Source organism: Diorhabda carinulata, chromosome 8 (assembly GCF_026250575.1).
Source record: "Diorhabda carinulata isolate Delta chromosome 8, icDioCari1.1, whole genome shotgun sequence".
In the NCBI taxonomy this organism is placed as follows: Eukaryota; Metazoa; Arthropoda; class Insecta; order Coleoptera; family Chrysomelidae; genus Diorhabda; species Diorhabda carinulata.
Window position 1 is genome coordinate 10358446 of NC_079467.1, and position 24225 is coordinate 10382670.

Genomic DNA, 24225 nt, shown 5'->3' on the forward strand with positions numbered 1-24225 from the left:
GCGATATGAACCAGATGAACAGACAGATCGATAGAATGTCATATTCATGGGACAGAAACATGAAGATTTTATGTGCACGAAACTTTTTAATTTTGAGATATCAAGTGTTAAAGTTTAAAAAAATATATTACATTTAATTTGAAGCAAATCTACGTTTTTGTTGGACTTATGATCTAATAAAAGAGTGTCTGATTTTCATCACAATACATATAGTTAAAATGAGATAGGGAAATAATATCATACTGATTTTATTTTTTATTAGAAAAAGTATTGTAGGGGTCAAATTTGGTCCACGAAAATTTTAAAAAATTGTCAGTACTTCAAAAGCAGTGGTGCCCCTTTCTACTTAAACATTAAACAGGCTAGATCCCGTCTTAAACCTTAAACTACTACAATAATACGTCAAACTGTATCGTAAGTTGCAAGTTTTGAATATGCTATTTAAAAAATGAATGTACCTATCTACCTCGGAATGATCTTCACAACAAAACCGATTACTTGTACTTGACAAAACAGTATTCCTTTTACTATCCTTTTTCATTGCATCACACCACGAATCTTTATCGATTCAGGTTTCGACATCCTAACAAACTTGATTGACGCTGGTGACGTAAGTAAACGATTGGTGTGATGCAAGAAGAAATGTTGAAATATTACACTTTTAATAATTCATATCAGCTCTATTATGAGTTCTAGAGATGTGCGGTGAATTGCAATATTTTTGTTACGCGTCACCGGCAAACCTAATCATTTAAAAATTTAAGCCCGACATCGTTTTCAGACCCTTTATAAATATATAAATTATATATATTTATATATATATATATATATATATATATATATATATATATATATATATATATATGTATATATATATATGTATATATATATATATATATATATATATATATATATAAATAATAATAAAACTTAAAAAGCAACTCTCATATATGCGCATATTTCATCCAAATTTTCGCACATGAATCTACTTTATAAATATGACCATATAATTTCTGTAAGCTTACGAATTTATGGCGTCCTAAATACTTACCTGTACTAGTTATCTAAGATTTCCTACTCAGGTATTATTACAGGTATTACTGATGTTTATTGTAGTAAAGACGAAATATCTGCGCATATTTTATTTCATTCCGTTATTACCAAACAAGTAATGAGAAAATTGCAGCTATAAACGCTCATATAAACTTCTTTTATTGAATTTTTGTCAATATGCCCTATGTTTATTTCAAAATTCCATACAAACATATGGAATAAAAGTAACCATAAAGGTAAATAGTGTTTATTTTTGTAAACATATCGTGTAATCCTCAAATTCATTGAGTTCAATTAAGTAAATAGAAACTTACGTTCCACAAGTTGCCTAGGTGCAGGAATTTTTTCCCAAAGAGGCTGGGCTGTCCTACAATAACTAACTTGTTCTCCCGACTTCAATGTTTCTGGGCAACATATTCTGGGTGAACACTCTTGATCAGAGGTACATTTTTTAATTTCAAATATTTCTGCAAATGGTTCTTTTGGACATATTTGTTGAACGAATCCGAAAAAAGCGGCTGAAAACAAACGTATCGAGTTACATGGAGAAAATTCTAGAAGGACATTTATATAAAATTTATATATAGTTAATTCAATGAATATTAGTTAGTTCGCTTGTGAGATTAATTGTATTCATTTAATTTTGTGTAAATTAAAAATAATTTTCGAAAACCGAAAATTATAATTGGCGCAGTCAGTAGGATTAGTGCGGTCGCGATTTTTCACGCAAAGTGCGATAAAAAATTCCGACTGAGTACTTCAGTACAGCAGCACTAGATCTACGTGTTCAACGAGGAACTTCAGGACTTCAGATAACTGTAAGTGCCAAGTTTCCTTATTTTTATTCCTTTTTTTTATCTATCCTTATCAAACTCTGAGTAAGGAAGAGATAATCTAATAATTTTGAATATATAATTTTTATGAACGATTTAGATAACTTATTAAATACATTTTGTAAATTAAACTTAAAAGATAATTCTGAAAAAATGGCAACTTCAAGTCCAAAAACCCTAATTTGGGAATTGTTTAAAATAAAACTAGAAAATATCAAACTGAACGACGGAAATATAAATACTTTAAATAAATTCATAAACAGATGTGAAAATTTAATAGAGACGTATTCGGTCTATAATGATCAAGCTATCAATAATCATGTCTTGGAATGTATCCAAGAAAAATTAATTGATAAAGCAGAAATGATGGTAGGAAATAGGATTGAACTTAAAACCTTGTTCAAACTAAAAGAAGCTTTGATACAATGCTTTGCAGACAGACGTGATTTAGATTGCATATTACAGGAACTAACAAGAACACGACCATTTAAAAATGAGAGTCTAATAGCATTTGGAAATAGATTACAATTACTAAAAAGTCAAACAATCCAAAGAATTAGTAACAATTTGAATTTAGGCGAAATTGACAAAAAATGTCAAATAAACCATTGCGAAAAAACAGCTTTGAACACCTTTATAGCAGGATGTTCAGGCACCATACGCAATAATATGTATTTGAAAAAGCCTGTATCGCTAGAAGATGCTATGGCTTATGTCTCGAAAACTTCGAGAAACTCTATGGCCAATTTTATGAGCCTAGAGTTAAGTACAATAATAATAATAATAATAATTTTAAAACTAATTCAATGAAAAGTAATAGAAATAATCAATATAATAATAACAATCCCTACTATCAACAATATCAGCAATATGATAATAATTATAATAGAAACCAATTTTATAATAATGTAATAGTAACAATAATAATTATAATAATTTTCCTAGTCAACCGATAAATGTAAATCCTATGCCACAAAGAAGGCAAAATTATCCGACAAATGCACAAGTATTTGGCACCAGGAAAAACGTTTTCCGGCCAAACCAAATACCTGTAAACCACTTACCAAGACCAGAACCGATGTCTACGACATCGAGAAATTTTACTGATAGACCCAGTAGACATGTAAAAATTAATCATAACAACAATCATAATAATAATAATACGAGTAATAATAGATATTTCCAATCGAGAAATGAACGACCAAATCAGAAGAGTTATATAATAATAATTGTAACAATAACGATAACGAAGAAGAAGAAGAAATAATTGATTTCCAGAATTTATTTGAGAAAATAATGATCAAACCGTAAATTTTCGGAAAGAGCCTCGGAAGAAAAATCAAAAGTAATTGAAATAAACATCGCGGCAAATAATCCATTACCATACATTGAAATTAAAAAAATAAAATTGAAATTATTAATAGATACAGGAAGTAATAAATAAATATTAAAACCTTCAATTGTTGAAAAATATTATCCTCAATGTATATACCATTCAAATGTAGAGATTCGGATATCGCTAACCAGTAAAATAATTAGACATCAAGCAGAAATCCCCGCGTTTAAAGAATTTAACTATAATGGCAGAATAGATCTTATTTTATATGACTTTTTTGACGGAATACTAGGCATAGCAGATATGATCAAAATGCAGTTAAATATTGATTTCACTAATAAACAATTAAATAATAAAAAAGTTTCAATTCTAATAAAATTTAGGAAACCAACTGATATAAAATTCTCATTCTCATTGAACTAATAAATGAAACATTTAAAACAATCTGTATAACTTTAAACGAACCTCTTAAAGTTCAGCCATTTGAAACGAACCAATATGATATTCATAATTTTAACTATTTGAAAGAAGATGAAAAAATAATTAGCGAAAATATAATTAGCAATCAACAAAAATACAATCAATATAAAATAGATATAAGTAAATTAATTCGAACCAACCATATGAACGATGAAGAGAAAAAAAATATAATTAAATTATGTAAAAAATTTTCTGATATCTTTTTAAAACCAGGAGATCCATTAACTTTTACATCTAAAATAAAACACTCAATGAAAACAACTGACGAAATTTCGCTACATGTGAAATCTTATAGATACCCGTACATACATAAAGAAGTACAAAAACAAATTAATGAAATGTTAGAAAAAGGTATAATAAGAGCTTCATTTTCCCCTTGAAGTTCACCCATATGGATTGTAAGCAAAAAATTAGATGCGTCTGGAAAACAAAAATGGAGATTAGTAATTGATTACAGAAAGTTGAATGAAAAAACTATTTCCGATAGATACCCAATTCCGAACATTACCGACATATTAGATAAATTGGGAAAAACCCAATATTTTACGACGTTAGATTTAGCGAGTGGCTTCCACCAAATCCAAATGTCAGAAGACTCAATAGAGAAGACAGCTTTCAGCGTAGACAATGGACACTATGAATTTCTCAGAATGCCATTCGGATTAAAGAACTCACCTGCAACATTCCAAAGAATCATGGATGAAATTTTAGAAGAATTACAAAACAAAATTTGTTTAGTATACATGGACGATATTATAATATGTAGTACGGTCCTACAAGAACACATGCAAAATTTACAAGCAGTATTTTACAAATTAAGAGAAGCCCGTCTAAAAATTCGATTAGATAAATGCGAATTTTTATGTAAAGAAGTAGAATTTCTCGGACATATCTTTACACCAGAAGGCATTAAACCCAACCCAAAAAAAATTAAAGCTATAAAAAATTTTCCTATACCTTACACGCAAAACCAAATCAAATAATTTTTAGGACTATTAAGATACTATAGAAAATTTATTAAAAATTTTGCAAAAATTACAAAACCAATAACAACATGTTTAAAAAAAGACAAAAAAGTAGAACACACACAGGAATTCATTAACTGTTTTAACATTTGTAAACAACTTTTAACGTCAGAACCTATATTAGCTTATCCAGACTTTAATAAACAATTTGACTTGACAACTGATGCATCAAAGTATGCAATAGGAGCGGTATTTTCTCAAGAGGGACACTCAATCTCTTACGCCTCAAGAACATTAAATGATGCAGAAACAAATTATTCGACGATAGAATAAGAATTATTAGCAATTGTATGGGCATGCAAATACTATCGACCTTATCTATTTGGAAGAAAATTTACTATATATACAGATCATAAACCTTTACAATGGTTAATGTCGCTCAAAGAACCAAATTCAAGATTGGTTAGATGGAGACTAAAATTGGAAGAATATGATTACGAAATTAAATACTTAAGAAGAAAATCTAATTTAGTAGCAGATCCATTATCAAGAATACAACCAGATTGCGATATAAATGCCCTAGAAACAGAATCACTAAATGTTAACATTGATGATCTAGATTCAATAATTCAAAGAGAAATTGATAATTTACCAAATGATTTTGAACCAATAAATGATGATCTATTATACAGAAATTCCGACTTAGAAACAATACATTCCTCCTTAGAAAACCCAATATTAGAAATGCCAATTTCAAATAGATCATTGAACACTTATTAACATCAAATTTTAATAACAAGTGGCGAAGTAAATAATATAAGAACAAAGAGAGAAAAATGTTTTGATAATATGCGTATATATGTAATTTTATCTAAGAGAGATTTAGAAAATAACATAATTCAGTTTGTTAAAAAATATATTGATCCTTAACAAATTTACGCATTATACTTTAGAGAACCCTTAAAACCAGAACAATTTATAGCTACAGTACAAAAATATTTTAAAAATGCAGCATTTAAATTTATTCATTGTATAAATGTCGTCAAAGATATTTTAACCGAAGAAGAACAAAAAGAAAAATTAGAATATTATCACATATACAAAAAAGGACACAGAGGAATTAACGAATTAAAGAAATCATTAACTGAAAAATATTATTGGCCTAGAATGTTACAAGATATAGAAAATTTTGTTACTAATTGTGAAATATGTCAAAAGAATAAATATGATAGAAATCCCCCAGTAATTAAATTCAATTTAACCCCAACAGCCAGTAAACCATTCGAACACATACATATAGACACTTTTAAAATAGCAAATCAGTCATATTTAACTATAATAGATGCATTCTCTCGTTACGGTCAAGCATATTCAATGACAAGTGTGAATGGAGCCTCAGTTGTTGATAATATATTGAATTATGTTACTCATCACGGTTTACCTTATAAAATTACAGCTGATTGTGGTTCAGAGTTCAGGAATAACGACCTGCAAGATTTTTGCAAATTGCACAAAACTGAATTACATTATACAACATCAAAAAATAGTAACTCCAATTCACCTGTAGAACGTTTTCATTCTAGTCTAATTGAACATTTCAGATGTATAAAAGAAAATAATAAAGATTTAATACCTAATCAATTAATAAAACATTCAATATTGGCATATAATAATTCGATTCACTCTGTAGCGCAATTTACACCATTTGAAATTATTAAAGGTCATATAAATAACCCCGATCCGTTTGATTTAGACGATCATCTAATAATATCCAATTATATACAAAATCACAAAGAAACCTCTAAATTATTATATGAAAAAATTAAAGACAGAAATGTTAATATTAAAGAAAAAATAATTAATAAGAGAAATGAAAATAGAAATGATCCCCCTTCCTATGAAAATCAATCAAGACATAGCTTATATAAAAACAAAATTACCTAAATTCAAAAAGGCAGAAATCGTAAAAGACTCTGGTATATTATTAGAAACAAATAAAGGAACTTATCACAAAAACATAATTAGAAAACCAAAAACTAAAACAGAAAAATTGTTACAGAATAATGAAGCTGATGACAGTATTAATATTACTACTACTTTACAAGACAACTAAAACAGAAGACATAACAACTACAAAAGTAAATAACTTATTATTACCCATTAATTTAGGAAAAAGTAATCTTATATATACTAAACACACTTTTATATATTATATAGATTTAGAACATATTCATAAACAAATTAAAAATTTGAAACAATATTATTATAGTTAAAAAAATAATTTATCTCGAGCGAACGCTACAAATCCTATTTCATATAATAATTTAGCCGAACAATCACTAAGTAGAACGGAAATTTTGATTAATACTTTAGATAGAAAATCAGAAAATATTTATCCACATTTAAGATCAAAAAAGAGGATTAATAGATGCAGTAGGAAAAATAGATAAATGGCTTTTTGGTACTCTAGATTCAGATGATGAAGAAAGATACGATAATGCTATAAATGTTTTATAACAAAATCAAAAACACATAATTCATGAAGTAAATTTACAAATATCACTACATAAAAAATCGATTACGATTCTATGGAATAATCAACAGAAACTTTCTGACAATTTAGAGAAATTTCACATTTCGATAGAAAATAAAATAATAACTTTGAATAATTTTATAACATTTCACAGTACAATTTCACAGATTAATCTGGATTGTCAAAGTTTGATTACATTAATTGACAATATTGAAAATGCAATAACATTTTCTAAATTAAATACTATTCACAGTTCTGTTATATCAAGTCAAGAAATTTTAGGAATGATGAAATATTTAAGTACTATTTATAAAGAAGAACAAATCCCAAAATTTAACAATATTTTAACGTATTATCTCTTTCTTGGTTCACAAGTAACCTATTCTAAATCTAAAATAATTTTTGCTACCCATGTTCCAATCCTAAAACCTAAAACCTATGAATTTTTCCATTTATATCCTGTAATCCAAAATCATACGATATTTATCCCTCCTCAACCTTACTTGGCCAAAAGTCAAGAAGAAGTTAATTTTATTAAAGAAGAATGTCCGGCATTAGAAGAGAAATATTATTGTAAAGAAACATTTAAGTTAAAAGACAATTGTACTATTGAATTGTTAAACGAATACTCTGCTGAAAATTGTGTTGTTGTGAAATTAACTTCCAAGAAACTATATTGGAACAAGTGACAAATAACGAACTTTTAGTAATTCCAAATTCAGAAACTGAAGTGATTTCTAAATGTGTTTCGGACCGTTATTTTAAAATAAGTTATCCATCAATTATAAAAATTCCAAAGAACTGTAGTATTCAAATAGAAAGTGAAATCTTCTCAACTAACATACAAATCAACAAAGGAAAATCGATAATATTACCGAAATTAACCTTCAAATATATAATCCGCAAAGCCACGTATCAATAGGACTATTTACAATAATAATAATAATTTGTATAATTTTAATAACATTATGGTTAATTCGTAAATATAAAAGTAAATTTGTAAGAAAACAGAAATTTGAAGAAAAGAAGAAAGAAAACATCGAATTAGAAGAAGGAAGACAAGAAGATATGAAAAATACCTCCGTCATTTTTCATTCTTAGGGATGGAAGAGTTACATGGAGAAAATTCTAGAAAGACATTTATATAAAACGCAATTGTATTAAATATCATAAACACTTCATCAGCAATTATTTTATTATAAATACAAATATTTGTGAAAAACTTGGTAATGAATATATGATGTATTGTTCTTGAATATATAGTTCATTCAATGAATATCAGTTAGTTCGCTTGTGAGATTAATTGTATTCATTCAATTATTGTAAAATAAATTTTTAAAAATAATTTTCGAAAACCAAAAATTATAATTATCGTATTGTTTTTGTAAACCAATACATAGATATTTAAAAAAAAACATTTTATTTTATCCCTATTCAATCACAATGAATCTAATAGTAATCAAGTTTGTTATCATTAGACTACTTTTGTTGTTTCAGACTCTAGCCCTCTAGTAGTATTTTTTCTGATAATTAGAGTCAGATACAATAGAAATATTTAGTCCAACCGAATAAGACATCGCCAAGGAAGCTTATCTGGTTTCATTCAATTTATCCATTCGACCTTCTGCTTGCGAAGAACAGGGGAGTTAACTGTTAATCCTCTGAGAAGTTACTGAAGATTAACTTTAAGTCTTCATTTGATAATCTTAAAACATACTGTAACGATTACTGGAACGTATTTTATTGCAAAAAAATATGTCTTTAAATACTTCAAGCATTCAGAAATCCCTTTTTTTGAAAAAAATAGATAGATAGATAGATATTGTACCTATAGATAAGCGTATTATTTTTTTGTATCAAAATACTCATTTAATCTGCGTGTATTATGAAATTTTAAAAAAATCACGTATTTTTTACTTACGTACATGTGTTGGCTCCAGTTTTGAAGGTTCAACACCTTTAACACATCTTTTGTCACAGCAAAGTACAGATTTGCCAAATATATTACAATCTTTTTTTGTTGAGCAAGGTAAGGCGAAGAAAGGTTGTGGGACATTTTTGTCAGGACACACATACTCTGCGGTTAACGTAATTAAGATTTCCGAATGTTCGTTATTTTCATTTTTAGTAATTGCCCTTATTGCATTTAATTTTTCACCTGAAAATTTCAATAATTTAACGAGCAAATTATATGGTATATTATTATTATTATTATTATTATTATTATTACAAGGCAATAAAATATTAATTAAAATTAAAGACGTGAGAAACAGGACTTTTATTATCAACACATGAATATTTGCTTCCTTTTCCTAACATGTAATGATGTTTACACCCTATACCGTGAGTCTTGATGAGTCATAAGAATGTAAATGTTGTTTGTATTCGATAATATATGGGAACGATTTATACTTCTCGAATAAATGTTGATATACTTATTTCTAATATTGTGAAAAGGTATGTAAGACTAGTGTATGAATCCCTAAACACAGATCCATGATCGGTATTCTGTCACAATATTAGAGAAAAACCTAGAGCGAAAAAGATCCTAAAAGATGCCAATCTGTTCTGAGGAGAACTTATATGTAAGATTTATCAGATAAAAAAAATGATTGCCTTCCAGGAAAAATAAACAACTGCAGAAATGTGTCATACTAATGGTCGAATCAAGCTAATTATTATTGGAAAAAGGAAATGGCAGTATATGGCAATTGGATATGAACCCGTCGGCCCTATCGAGTGAACCAGAAAGATGCTTACAATTGTGTTCTGAAACATCTTGTATGCCATATTGCATTTGTTCATGATTCCTAAACGCATCTGTTGTTGTTGTTCATCAACTAAAATGTCTTTTGAAATCACGTGTTTCAGTATTGTTGAAAAGCACACGCGGTTACACCAAAACATGAAAATATACTGCAAACTTTCCGGACTACCGCGGGCGATGCCTTCTGAATCTGTTTAATTTCATAAACGCGGATGACAGCCAGACGACACCACCGCATAGCCTGCCACCTACTCAAGCAAAATAACTACATCTAAAGATAATTTAATACATAATCGGGCAACGTTACCCACCGCCTATCACCTGCAAACTATGTTAAGTTGGAATCTTTGAAACCATTGGTGATACTCATACTGAACACACTGTTTACACTACCACTACATCAGCACTCACAATCACACTGTCTGACGCGCGTTTCGATAACGAAATTACCATCTTCAGAGACTGAATGTGAACTCAGTAAATGTGAGTATTGGTGTAGTTATAGTGTAAACAATATGTTCACTAGTATTATATTGTAAATAATTTGTATTTATTCTCTTATCAATTCGCCATTGATAAATATTGTCAAGTGCAGATTATATATATTAAAGATTATTATGCAAGTTACATATGAAGTAACAGCTGATAACATATAATAAATGTGATGACTTCGCGGAAACGTGGAAAATAATAAAAACTGCATTTCTTTTAATAATTCATTCTTTGTTCTAACGTTGCTTAATAAACATATATTGTAATTGTAATTTTTGTTTTTAAAAATCCAAATTCGAAGTTTTAGTTTCAGTAGGATACGCACGGTTTTCGGAAGTGAACAGTTTCGCATCGTGCCGGAAGTGAAATTCGGGACCTTGGAGTTTCTACACTTTAAGTGCGTATTACGAACTTATAAACTTTCGAAGTTGTGGCAACAGGAACAGGGAATCAAGAAAAGGAGCAGGAAAGCAGAGCGCTCGAATCGACGAACAATCTGTAAATGCCTTTTCCTTTTTACCTTTCCAAACCCCTCTGTATAAGGATTTTGGTAAAGATAGTTAAATTTTGTTCATTGCGAATAAATTGCTTATTATAATAATTAATTTTAAATTATTTTCATGAGCAATATTGATGAAATAATTAACGGAATTTCAAATATAGGATTAGACAACAAAAATAATATTAACACTCAACGGAATATTAATAAAAAATTCACTAATTCTTTCAAATCAATAAATTCAACTTTAAATATGCCTGAGATGAACTGGGATCTTTTAAAGTCTAGAATTGATAATATTAAACCGTATGACGGTAACAGTAACACGTTAAATAAATTTCTAATTAGGTGTGAAGACCTTATTAATGATTATCGACAATTTAATGATGCACAATTATCTAAACACATATTCCAATCAGTTCAAGAAAAACTTATAGATAAAGCAGAAATATTAGTAGGTAGGATCGTAGAAATATTGACTGTTTAGTACAAGAACTCACTAGAATGAAACCATTTAGGAACGAACCATTGATGAACTTTGGAAGTCGAATTCAATTATTAAGAAGTAGTATAGCGCAGAAAATTAGTAATAATCCTAACATAACTAACGCGGAGAAAGTGTGCCAAATAAACCATTATGATAAAACTGCACTTAGTACCTTTATAGCAGGTTGTAGTGGTACCTTAAGAAATAACTTGCATCTTAAAAATCCAGCCTCACTGGAAGATGCAATGGCCTATCTGAACGAATTGGAAAAATTCTTCTTCTTTGAAAAATTATATGGCAATCTAAATGACAATAACCGAGCAACGACGTCCAGATTTAATAGTAATTATCGACAACCTTATTCACCAAGATACTATCCTGAAAACCAAACACAACCCTCTTTCCAACAACCCTATCATTCCCTTGACAATAATAAACCAGTTAACATCCAACCTAGACAAATGCCCCCCAGATAATACCCGACGAACAAACAAGTATTCGGACCTCCACAAAACGTTTTCAGACCAAACCAAAAACCCATGCACCAACTTCCTAAACCAACACCTATGTCAACGACTTCAAGAAATTCTTCCACATTATCACAAAGACAAAGATGGCCAAATAATAACAATTATAATCGAAATCAACAATTTCGAAATTCTGGACAGAATTCAAATTTTACTTCCGAAGAGCTATTCACAAACGATTACGACCAATCAGACGAACAACATTACTATCAGAACCAAAATACGGACGATAATGACCAAAATCAAATGTACTATAACTATGACAAGACAGAAAATGAAAATTTTATCCAAACGAGCCAACAACAAGGAATACCTTAATAGAAATTAACATTTCAACAGAAAACGCATTACCTTACATAGAAATTAATAATCCCAAATTAAAATTACTTATAGATACCGGTAGTTCACGTTCAATTATTAAACCTGATATTATAGAAAAAACTTATCCAAATTCCGTTAATCGAATCAATGCACAAATTAAGACAGCTTTGGGTGATCGAGATATTGTATATCAATCAACACTTAGAGCATTTCCTGAATTTCAGAATCCAAACTATTTCATCTCCTTTCTATTATTTGATTTCCACGAATATTTTGATGGTATTATAGGACTAAATGATTTAAGAAATATGAACTTTAATATTGATCTTATAAATAACAAATTAATAGGACCAAATACTGAGATACCTCTCAGATATAAACGGAAAGACAACTCAAATATATTATTCTCAGTAGAACCACTACAAAAAATTCTAAAGAAGTTACCTGTTTCTATTTTTAATGGAGAAATATTGATAAATGAAGGTAAAATAGGACCATTATAGATACCGTAAATTTTAACTGATGCCAGAAACGGATTTGCTCTTGTAGAAATCCAAAATAAAACAGATCAAACAATTTCAGTTAATCTTAAAGAACCTTTAGAGGTAGAGTCATTTGAAAAAACTAGTTATGATACCTTTAATTTTAATTCGTTTTTAAATTTAAATAACGAAGACAATAATAAATCAAAAAAAAAAATATCCATTTATCACAATTAATTAGGACAAATCACATGAACGCGGAAGAAAAAGCTGAAATCTTAAAGCTTATTCGAAAATTTTCAGACATCTTCTTTAAACCGGGTGATAAATTATCCTTCACGGCAAGAACAAAACACGAAATTAAAACGACCGACGAAATTCCTATACATTGTAAATCGTACAGATATCCCTATATTCATAAACAAGAAATAAATAACCAAATAGATGAAATGCTGGATAAAGGCATAATACGGCCCTCAACTTCACCATGGTCATCCCCTATTTGGATAGTCAATAAAAAAGAAGACCAATCAGGGAAACAAAAATATCGTCTAGTCATCGATTATCGGAAACTCAACGAAAAAACGATCCCAGATCGATATCCGATACCAAATATTAATTCGATTCTCGACAAACTGGGAAGATCAAACTATTTTTCAACTATTGACCTTTGGGCTGGTTTTCATCAAGTCCAAATGGACAAAAATTCCATACCAAAAACAGCTTTTACTGTCGATAACGGCCATTATGAGTTTCTTAGAATGCCGTTTGGGTTAAGAAACTCGCCATCCACTTTTCAACGTGTTATGGATGAAATTTTAAAGGATCTCCGAAATAAAGTGTGTATGGACGACATAATAATATTCAGTACCGGACTTCAAGAACACCTTCAAAATTTAAAACTTGTTTTTTCGAAACTACGCGAAGCGAAACTTAAAATTCAATTAGACAAATCAGAATTCCTACGAAAAGAGGTAGAATTTCTAGGTCATATAGTAACAACAGACGGGATAAAACCCAACCCAAAAAAAATCTCAGCTATTAAGAATTTTCCCTTACCAAAAACACAAAAAGAAATAAAATCTTTTCTAGGATTATTAGGATACTACCGTAAATTTATAAAAAATTTTGCTAAAATCACAAAACCCATGACTAAATGCCTGAAGAAAAACGAAAAAGTAATACATACAAAAGAATTTATAGATTGTTTTGAAACATGTAAAAATATTTTAACGTCTGAACCAGTTTTAATTTATCCGAATTTCGATAAAGAATTTGAAGTAACTACAGATAGTTCCAACTACGCAATAGGCGCAGTTCTTTCACAAAATAACCACCCTATATGCTATGCATCAAGGACTCTCAATCCAGCCGAAATAAACTATTCAACGATTCAGAAAGAACTAGCAATAGTATGGAGCTGCAAATACTTTCGCCCATACCTTTTCGGCCGAAAATTCACAATATATTCAGACCACAAGCCACTGCAATGGCTCTTCTCCATGAAAGACCCAAATTCTACGCTAGTCAGATGGAGATTGAAATTAGAAGAGTACGACTACGTCATCAAATATAAAAAAGGATCGTCGAACTCAGCCGCAGATGCCATAAGTAGAAATCCATGCATAGAATTGAATGCTATGGATAATGAATCAATAATAAATAACGTAGGAGATGCTGACGAAATAATAGAAAACTTCCTACAAAATCCTGACGAAATTCCTCCACTCTCTAGCCCTGACCTCGAGGAAATACTGAATAATATAAGACCCACTGACACCGTAAATCAAGAAACAAATATAGTTCGAGACATACAAAAAGAATCAGATAGACCTCAAGATTCAAACTCAGAATCTGACATTGAAACTCAACATACGTCGAGAGAGAATCCTATCTTTTCTATTCCAATTACCGAGAGAGTATTAAACACATACAAGAACCAAATATTCATAACAACTGGAGAAATAGAATCGATCAAATGTAAAACTGCCAAAATTTTCGACAATACTAGATTATATGTTACACTACCTTCAAACATTTCTTCCATCCATATAATAAATTTCGTAAAAGAACACATCGCCCCAAACAAAAGATACGCTATTTATTTCAAACACCGCGATTTACCTAGAATATTCACGACTACGATGCAATCGTACTTCAAAAATTCTGCTTTCAAAATTATACAAAGTAACACCGTTTTAGAGGATTTACAAACTAAAGAAGCACAAGTAGAGAAACTCAAATTTTATCATGAAACTAAAACTTGTCACCGCGGTATTAACGAAATGAAAATAGCACTTGGTAAACGATTTTATTGGCCAAAAATGTCCGATGACATTGTAGAATACGTGAATAATTGCGAAATTTGTCAAAAAAACAAATACGATCGAAACCCACCAGTAGTAAAATTCAACTTAACACCAACTACTTCACGTCCTTTTCAACATATTCATATTGACTGTTTTCAAATTTCAGGAAACACTTACTTAACCGTAATAGATATATTTCTCGATACGGCCAAGCCTACCCTTTATCAGCTGTAAACGGAATATCTATAGTAGAATGCCTATTTAATTTTATAACACACCATGGATTGCCCATAAAAATAACAGCAGATTCGGGTACGGAATTTAAAAATAAAGATCTTGAAAACTTTTGCGAACTTTACAAAATTGAACTTCACTTCACAACCGCTAGAAACAGCAATTCAAATAGCCCCGTGAGAGATTTCATTCCACACTTATTGAACATGTACGATGTTTAAGAGAACAAAATCGAAGTCTCACATCAGATCAATTGATAAAACGGGCCATACTTGGGTATAACAACTCAATTCATAGTGTCACCAAATATACACCATTCGAGGTAATAAAGGGACACATAAATGAAACAAACCCTTTTGACCTTAATGATCACATAATAATATCAGACTATGTACAAGCTCATAAACAAGCAACCACAAGACTTTACGAAAATATAACAGAGACTAATAAAACCATAAAAGAAAAGATTATTAATGATAGGAACGAAAAGCGCACCGAAGCCCCTGACTACAAAAACCAAAAAGTAGCCTATATTCGTACAAAAACAAGAAACAAAAAACTTCCAAAATTCGAAAAATTGAAAATATTAGCTCAGACAAAAAATAAATTGATAACAGATAAAAACATTTATCACAAAGCAAGTGCAAGAAAACCCAAAACTAATAAAAAACAAATTTTTCAGGAAGATGGGGCAGATGAAAATAATATTCCTAGCACTTCTGGCAATACAAAAACTGCACAAGAGTAACGCTACGGAAGACATAGACCTAACTACTATCGATAATCCTTTATTACCGATACAATTAGGAGACTCCCGTCTCATATATAGTAAACATACCTTTATACATTATTTAAAATTAGAACCTATTATTAAGCAATTGTTCAACATTGAAAAACATTTTTTCATTATAAAAAATAATTTAGAAGTGAGAAATGCAACTAATGAAATCTCATATCATGCCTTATCTCAAGACATGTTGTTGAGAACAGAATTTCTCATCAAAATTACACGTACGAAACTTGATAATTTACAACCTCATATACGTAATAAAAGAAGTTTCTTTGACGGGGTCGGTCAACTACAAAAATGGTTGTTTGGTACACTTGATACCGATGACGGTAATGAATATGATAACGCAATAAAAATTCTAGAAACAAACCAACAAAACATGATTACGGAAATAAACTTACAAAGTTCACTTTCCAAGAATCTTATAAGAAATTACAATGTAACAATTCACACCTTATCAAAAAATCAAGAAAAATTTGCAAATTCTCTCGAAAAATTTCAAATCAGCGTGCAAAAATCAATCACTGAATCACACGAGTATTTAACCTTTCAAGCAATCATTTCACAAATAAATCTAGACTGTCAAAATATTATCACATTCTTAGATAATTTGGAAGACTCCATAGCTTTCGCGAAACTAAACACACTTCATCCTTCTATTATCCCTAGTCAAGAGTTACAAAAAACGCTAGAATATTTAAGGAAAATTTACCCTGACAACCAAATTACAAAATTTAAAAACACTCAACATACTACCAATTTTTAGGCACTCAAGTTTCGGTTGCTAATAATAAATTAATTTTTGCTATACATATACCAATTATCAAAGCCGAAGTCCTTAAATTATATTACCTCTTCCCCATCATTCAAAACAACCAAATATTCTCCCTAAAATACTCCTATCTGGCACGAAACAACTCGAATAATCAATTTATAGAAGAAATCTGTCCACTACTAGAAAATGTATATTTCTGCATCGAAGACCACTCTCCTGACGACAATTGCACCCTGCAGCTCCTCGAAAACCAATCGACTAAAGGTTGCCAAAAAATAAATTCAAAATTAGAAGAATCACTTACTGAACAAATCACACAAGACGAGATAATTATTATTCCAGCAAAAACGGAAAAAGTTTTTTCCAAATGCAACACAGACAAATATCTAGAAGTAAAAAAACCTACACTAATAAAAATACCAAAGTCATGTCAAATAGAAATCAACGCGAAAAAATTCTTCAACGACGTCAAAATACAACGAGGAAAACCACTACTTCTTCCCAAACCAATTACGGAAGAATACGATACGATTGCAGAATACGAAACACCCAAAATGGAAAAAATCAATTTAGAAGACATTCAAGAAATAAGCAGAATGACGAATCAACTTATACCACTAAAAATCCCAATATCCAAACACTATCCCTAAATTTTTGGTAGCTTATCTTTACTAGCCATAATTTTATTTATACTGGGATGGATTCTTAAGAAGAAAATCAAGAAAACTCTGCAAAAATGCTGCAAAAACCAGAAAAAGAAAGAAAATTCAATAGAAGAGTACCCAGAAGAGTCCAAAATCGAACACCACTCCGTATTGTTCTCATCTTAGAGGAGAGGAGTTACATATGAAGTAACAGCTGATAACATATAATAAATGTGATGACTTCGCGGAAACGTGGAAGATAATAAAAACTGCATTTCTTTTAATAATTCATTCTTTGTTCTAACGTTGCTTATTAAACATATATTGTAATTGTAATTTTTGTTTTTAAAAATCCAAATTCGAAGTTTCAGAATAAATAAAATTAAAATAATATTTTGCTATGTAACTTACCTGATTGTTTTGGTTTTGATACTAGAGGCGTGACACCTTGAATGCATCTTTTATCACAGCAAAGAGTAGATCGTCCGAATATATCACAATCTTTTTTTATTGAACAAGGTAAAGCAAAGAAAGGCTTAGAGATTTCCTTTTCCGGACACACGTATTTTACTACCGGTTTCGCAATAGTTTTGGATATTTCATTGTGTTCTTTGGAAGGGACCTTTTCCGTTTCGCTAACAACCTGTTTTCTATCTGTAAAGTAACTGGCTGAATTATTATTGGAAAATAACTGAAACTAGAATTATTATCTCATCACAACATTCATGTTGTCAGATTCATAATCTAATCAATAAACGATTTTTGCTCTGTCGGGAGAAAGACCATCGGACACTTTTGTTTTGACTGTATTTTCTTTTAATGTAATATTTCGTGGAAAATACTTACGTTTCAAGATTACTTTCAATATGAACATGTTATTGATCAGCATTAAGTTATAAACTCACCTGGAAGATAGTGTTCTGAACGTAATTTAATATTGCGTTCGGGTTAACTATACACTTTCTTAGCTATCTCTCGTATTTTATTAGTTACTCCTTACTACAAAGGCACGGATTTGATAAACTGCTTCTGAATTATTGACCCTAAATGACGATCCCAAAAATTCAGCATCATGCGGGTTAATATTGATAGTTTTAGATGCAGAAAGCCACTAAAAAATAATGTTTATTCAACCCTCGAAACTTAATGTTCTCAATATGCACCCAAAATCGACGTCAATTTTTGCTGTATGTACTTTTTTGGATTGGAAACCTCAATTTTTTTCGTTAGAGAACATTAAGGTAAAAAGTACTAAGTCATATCGAAAACTAAATTCAGTTTTGTTTTTATTGTGAAGAACTATAATAATTTCACGAGTTGGCCTAACTTATATTTACTTTATACGACATTCTCCATTTTTTTACTAAATCAATTGATCAATTCATAATATGACTTACAGCAATAGAATGAGCAGAATGTTATATTATTTTAATATGGACACTAATATTGATTATAGAACGACCGTATCTCAAAAAGAAGTTAGTGACAGTGTCATTTGAGTCTCCTTACCGAATTGTTAACTGGGCAAATTACTAAGAATAACATAATAATCAGTTCGCTTTAGGTCCTTCACTTTGTCTAAGGGTTATTTAGAGGTAGAGAACAAACTTATACGCAGCCATATTCTTTCACTATAGAGTAATTCTGAATGATTGCACAAGTAACAATTTTAGTTGATTATCATATTATTGTCACGATAATATATTTTTTACGTTCATAACTAGTCTACTTTCAGAGGATTTGTCATTAAGGGTAATAAAAGTCATTAACGGCATTAAAAAGTTAGTTTTCTTTTTTGGATGGATTTTATGAATAGTTGAATTTGCTTACATTCAATGGGGGGTCGCTTTTTTTGAAATTGTTTTGGAATTGCCTCAGACAGGTTCCACAGTAAAGTGGATTTTCTTGCCAAATTTTGGTCGAAGAATTATCTCTAAGAACGTTCCGTGATCAATAATATTTATTCTACAGACGCCACGATACACTCGATGAAAAAATAACAGAGCTCTCGAATAATGTATTATTCACCTAACATGCACCTTATACAGCTGTTAAACTGGCAACTCTCTCAAATGATAAGTAAAAAGTGGTAAGATAGAATTCTTTATTGATATAATCACTGAGTAATGACGAAGAATAACAAAATAGTTATATAGTGGTTATATATATATCATAGCTATATAATTGTTCTTTTCTGAATTTTTTTATCACCTCAATAGAAGGGTCAAGTAAAATGGTCCTAGTCAGATGAATACGAGCTTTTTAAATAATGTATAAACGTGTTTCTAAACATTTTGAGCCCCATTCAGTTTCCGAAATTTGCTATGTAAATGGTTGTACTGAATACACTGTTTAAACCACCACTACACCAACACTCACAATTACACTGCCTGATGCGCGTTTCGATAACCAAGTTATCATCTCTAATTGGAAGTGTTGGTGTAGTGCTGGTGTAAACAGTGTATTCAGTATGAATATGGCCAACGATTCCAGAAATTCCAACTTAGATGTGAACGTTTATTTTTAGGTTATAAAGCTAGTGGTGCTACTTAGGCAGATAAGTGACGCCAAGTTACAGAGTGTGTGAGTATAATTCTCGTTCCATTTGCTTTCTTAAAACGGAAACTAAGAAGATTCAACTCTTCCGTAACAATATCTTGCCAATCCGTTGGTACTGGATTATATTATGAAGAACAGGCCTTATGGCTGATTGCAAATTCGGATATTCGATCTTACGCTTTTCTTCAGAAATAACCGTCAGTCTTCGACATACAAACATAGTAATCATCAAAATGGTTGGTGGGTCATTATTATACCATTGAAGCTGCAAAAGGCATACTTTTTCTCTTGCCTTTCATCCGCTGAACCAATGACATACTACAGCTAACAAGACACACATGTAGAACCTACTTTTTGGTCTTGATCTTTGATTATAACACTAAAATATATGAAGAAAACCCTTCTCACATTTTCAGAAAATGGTCTGGTTTATGACTTCACAAACAATAACAAAACTTCTTATTAGAAATTTTGCAGCTGAGGTGCTTAAGTCTTCTCATTTTGTGAGAGTGAGGTAATAATTAATTGTTGGGTGGAGTGATACGAATAAATAGATACGACCAAAATTACCATTTAGATCACATTGTTTTTACATACTTATTATAATAATTAACATAATAATAGAAATATTTAAAACAGGTGAATTCTACGATTCGCCATATTAATAAAAATGCGAAGAGCTTCGTTCAGATCAACTGATTTTTTTTTCAAATGCCAGAAATATCATACCAGCCATTTCCTTGTGACTCGAACACTGCAGTGCTACATCCTATGGTTGACTGTACAAAGCTAATGCATTTTCAATTTTATCCTCGTTACGATTCAAGTAAGATGTAACTACACTAGCGACTTCTTTTGATGGAATTTTCAGTTCTGAAAAATTAATTGAAATTGTAAATTATTTTAATTATTAAATTTTTTTAAACTCACCCAAATTTTTCTGTGGAACCATTTTATCCACATCCAACTCATCGAGACTTGCAATCGAATTGATTAGATCGTCGTTTTCCGAAAACCTTTGTAATTCAGCAGTTAAATATATCCAACGTTTTGAAATAATCGGGCTTAAATGGCTCGTCGTTCTCTTCTATGTTCTCTTCTACGTCAAATATTATCCATCCGATTTCATTTTTTTACTTGCGTCTTCGAGGTCTGTGTCCAGGGCCGGATTAAGCTAGGGGCTTGGGGGGGCTATAGCCCCGGGCCCCAGGTCCAAGAGGGCCCCATCATTTGGAAATCATTCTGTATTTTTTGATGTGTTGATACCACAAATCTAACGTATTGATATTATTTTGTGAATTTTTCCGGGTTTTCGAATTCCTTAAGGGGGCCCCGTCATTATTTTAGCCCCGGGCCTTATAAATCTTAATCCGGCCCTGTCTGTGTCCTTTTTTCAGATTCACTGAAGTTGTTGCTTGTTAAAGACTTAGCTTCTTCCAGAATTTGTTTATACATGTGATCTGGTTTTAATTTTATATTTTCATCTTCGACACAATTTATGACTGTTATAGCGTCTTTCAATCTTGCGCTTCGGGCTTGAAAAGCTGTAGGTTGTAGCGTGGTTAAGATTTGTTTGGCCACAATCATGGCCATTCATAATTCCAGATCAAGCATGACATTTTGATACCCATACTCTTTACGACGTCATCACAGTTGAATTCTCCATTTTTGATTTCTTCCAAAGTCTGCAAAATCAATGAATAATTGTCGTATACCACTTTTGTAAATGCCAAATATTCCAAACCAGCGTTATTCGAGGAGTCGGTCAATCTTTTTTCCACCATATAAGGCAGCTAATCTACCATGATGAAAAAATTCTTAAAACATGATGCATTGGTCAAAAAATAAACGAATCAAAATCATTTCTGAGATAGTTCTGATGACTATTAAGTGCAAGGGATGTTTATAGCAGTGGACGTAAGGAATTTTTCGGCCCAATTTATTTTCTATTGGCTAAGCAAACAAGAGGGGTCAATGTTATTTTCCGTAAGGGTATTTAACGTTAATTCTGTGAAAGTGGTTGCATCAAGGTTTTTTAGTAGTCTTAACTATCATTGGCGATACCATCAATGATGTAACGTATTGCTAATACAATATTTTCATTCAACACTGCTAGATGTAGATATTCTTTGTAATTTCTCTGGCCAAATCGACATAGCTGGAATATGAGAAATTGATTTTAGAATCAGTGGCATTTTACCAGTTTCTAAATCCTGTGGAAGTGTACGAAGTCTGTTCGCTTCCATGAGGTGAGAATTGCTGGCATAGATAGCAAAAAGCAGCACCTTTTTCGACAGAAAACTGCAACCATTTATAACGCTTGAACCAATCGGAATCAAAGGCCCTGTTGCATTGTTTTGTCTAAAACAGCTCGTTTCATTGGTTTTACGATTTGTGCAATATCAGGTGAAATACCATAACTAACATTACCAACATGTGTTGACCAACCTATTGCCATGGAACTAGGAGTAGCAATTGTATTTTGTGCTTCCACCTGTTTTAAGCAGTGAGGTTCTTCGTGGTCAATTTGTTCTTAAACTCAACGATATTATCCAAAGAAAGCCCGTATATCCATAGCGAAATCAATCTATCTTCAATTTATAGTAATAAAAATAACAATTGTATCGATTTTTAACCAAACCACTCTTTACATTACACTTCACTTAACCCAACTACAAACAATCCTTATCCATCTCTAGTTTATAATTATCTTAGTTTAAAAGGGGGTTCCCCTCTGCATCACAGATATTATAATTAAATAGACCCGTCGCTTCATGTGATGGTGCTTCAAATGCCATCTATACACAGAACAAAGCATTATAATATGAAATGATGTCACAAACTGTGGTATGTTCGGAAAACTTTAGATACCTATCGCTACAATTTTTTTATCTCAAACTTTGAAAAAACAATTTAATTTTTAGTTTTTGGTATTTTTAAGATAGGGCATTGTGATCTAAAGGTAGGGCATTGCCCCACAATGCCCTCCCCTAGCTACTGCCGTGAATGCATTTCTATTGGCCTAAGCCAGCGGTTCTCAAACTTTTTTAGTGACGGAACCCTTTTGGAAAGCGAAATACTTGACGGAACCCTACAATAAAACAATAGTCTCTAAAAGTATATTCTTTATTAATAAGCATAATAAACGTAGAATGTAACATATACTTATTACTTACTTACATAACAAGTATAATAATAGAAATAGAAGATATTAAAAAAGAAAAAAATAATAACTAATGGTAGGTATGAAAATGTTTTTTATTTTTCATTAATTGGTTGATATCAGGTTTGATAGAAGACAGTTGAAGTCTCATATCAGGTTCGGCATCCAGTCTATTCCGGTATTTTGTTTTCATGGCTGCATAGGTTGAGAATCCTGTTTCGCACAAATATGTTGTTGGAAATGGAAGAAGAATATTCAGAGCCATTTTGGCAAGCATTGGGTATGCATCATGGATTCTGCACCAATAATCGTTGAGAGATGTCGTTTTGAACAATGACTCCATACTTGTGTCTGATGACATTTCTAAAAGAGATTCATATATCTCATTTGACACACTTTCGGGCTTTTGCAAGGTGGGTAAAAAAAGATTATTATGAATCCATGAATTCAGTTTCAATTTTGTATTCTGTTCTTCGGGAAAATACTTCTCAAAAGATGCGCGCATCGAAGTGAGATATTGGATCAATTCTTCAAATACATCATCTTGAAACATTTCTGAGTCGTTATCGCTAACAAACTCACTGAGTAACGTAAAGCTTTCTATTTCTCTCTTACTAACGCAAATAATCCAAAAATCTAATTTTCTTTTAAAGGCAGTTATTTTGTTACAGGCCTGGAACACTGTTGTCTGTTTACCTTGCAATGATAAATTTAATTCGTTCAGTTTTTGAAAGATATCCGCCGTGAAAGACAGTCGGAACAACCAAGTTTTATCATACAAACGGTCTTTCAAATTAAAAGAAGTATCTGAAAGAAACATTTGTAACTCGGCTTTAAGTTCAAATAGCCTTGTTAAAGTTTTACCCCGAGACAGCCATCGCACTTCTGTATGGAGCAGCAGTGTTTTATGTTTGCTACCATAATCTTCACACAATAATGAGAACAATCGGGATTGTAGTGGTCGTGATTTGATAAA

The 24225-nt window shown here is 30.9% G+C and overlaps 1 protein-coding gene across 2 annotated transcripts in view; it reads right to left on the minus strand.

Annotated features, from left to right (window-relative positions):
• Positions 1-24225, minus strand: part of LOC130897277 (uncharacterized) — a 39832-nt gene that overhangs the window by 4786 nt on the left and 10821 nt on the right. Inside the window, exons 2-4 of one of the 2 annotated variants that reach the window (XM_057806047.1) lie at positions 17939-18181; positions 9122-9358; positions 1368-1571 (exon numbers count right to left, since the gene is read on the minus strand). In XM_057806047.1, coding sequence (XP_057662030.1) covers positions 1368-1571; positions 9122-9358; positions 17939-18181 — 684 coding nt within the window. The remainder of the gene's footprint in view (positions 1-1367; positions 1572-9121; positions 9359-17938; positions 18182-24225) is intronic. The other variant, XM_057806048.1, reaches the window with a different exon arrangement.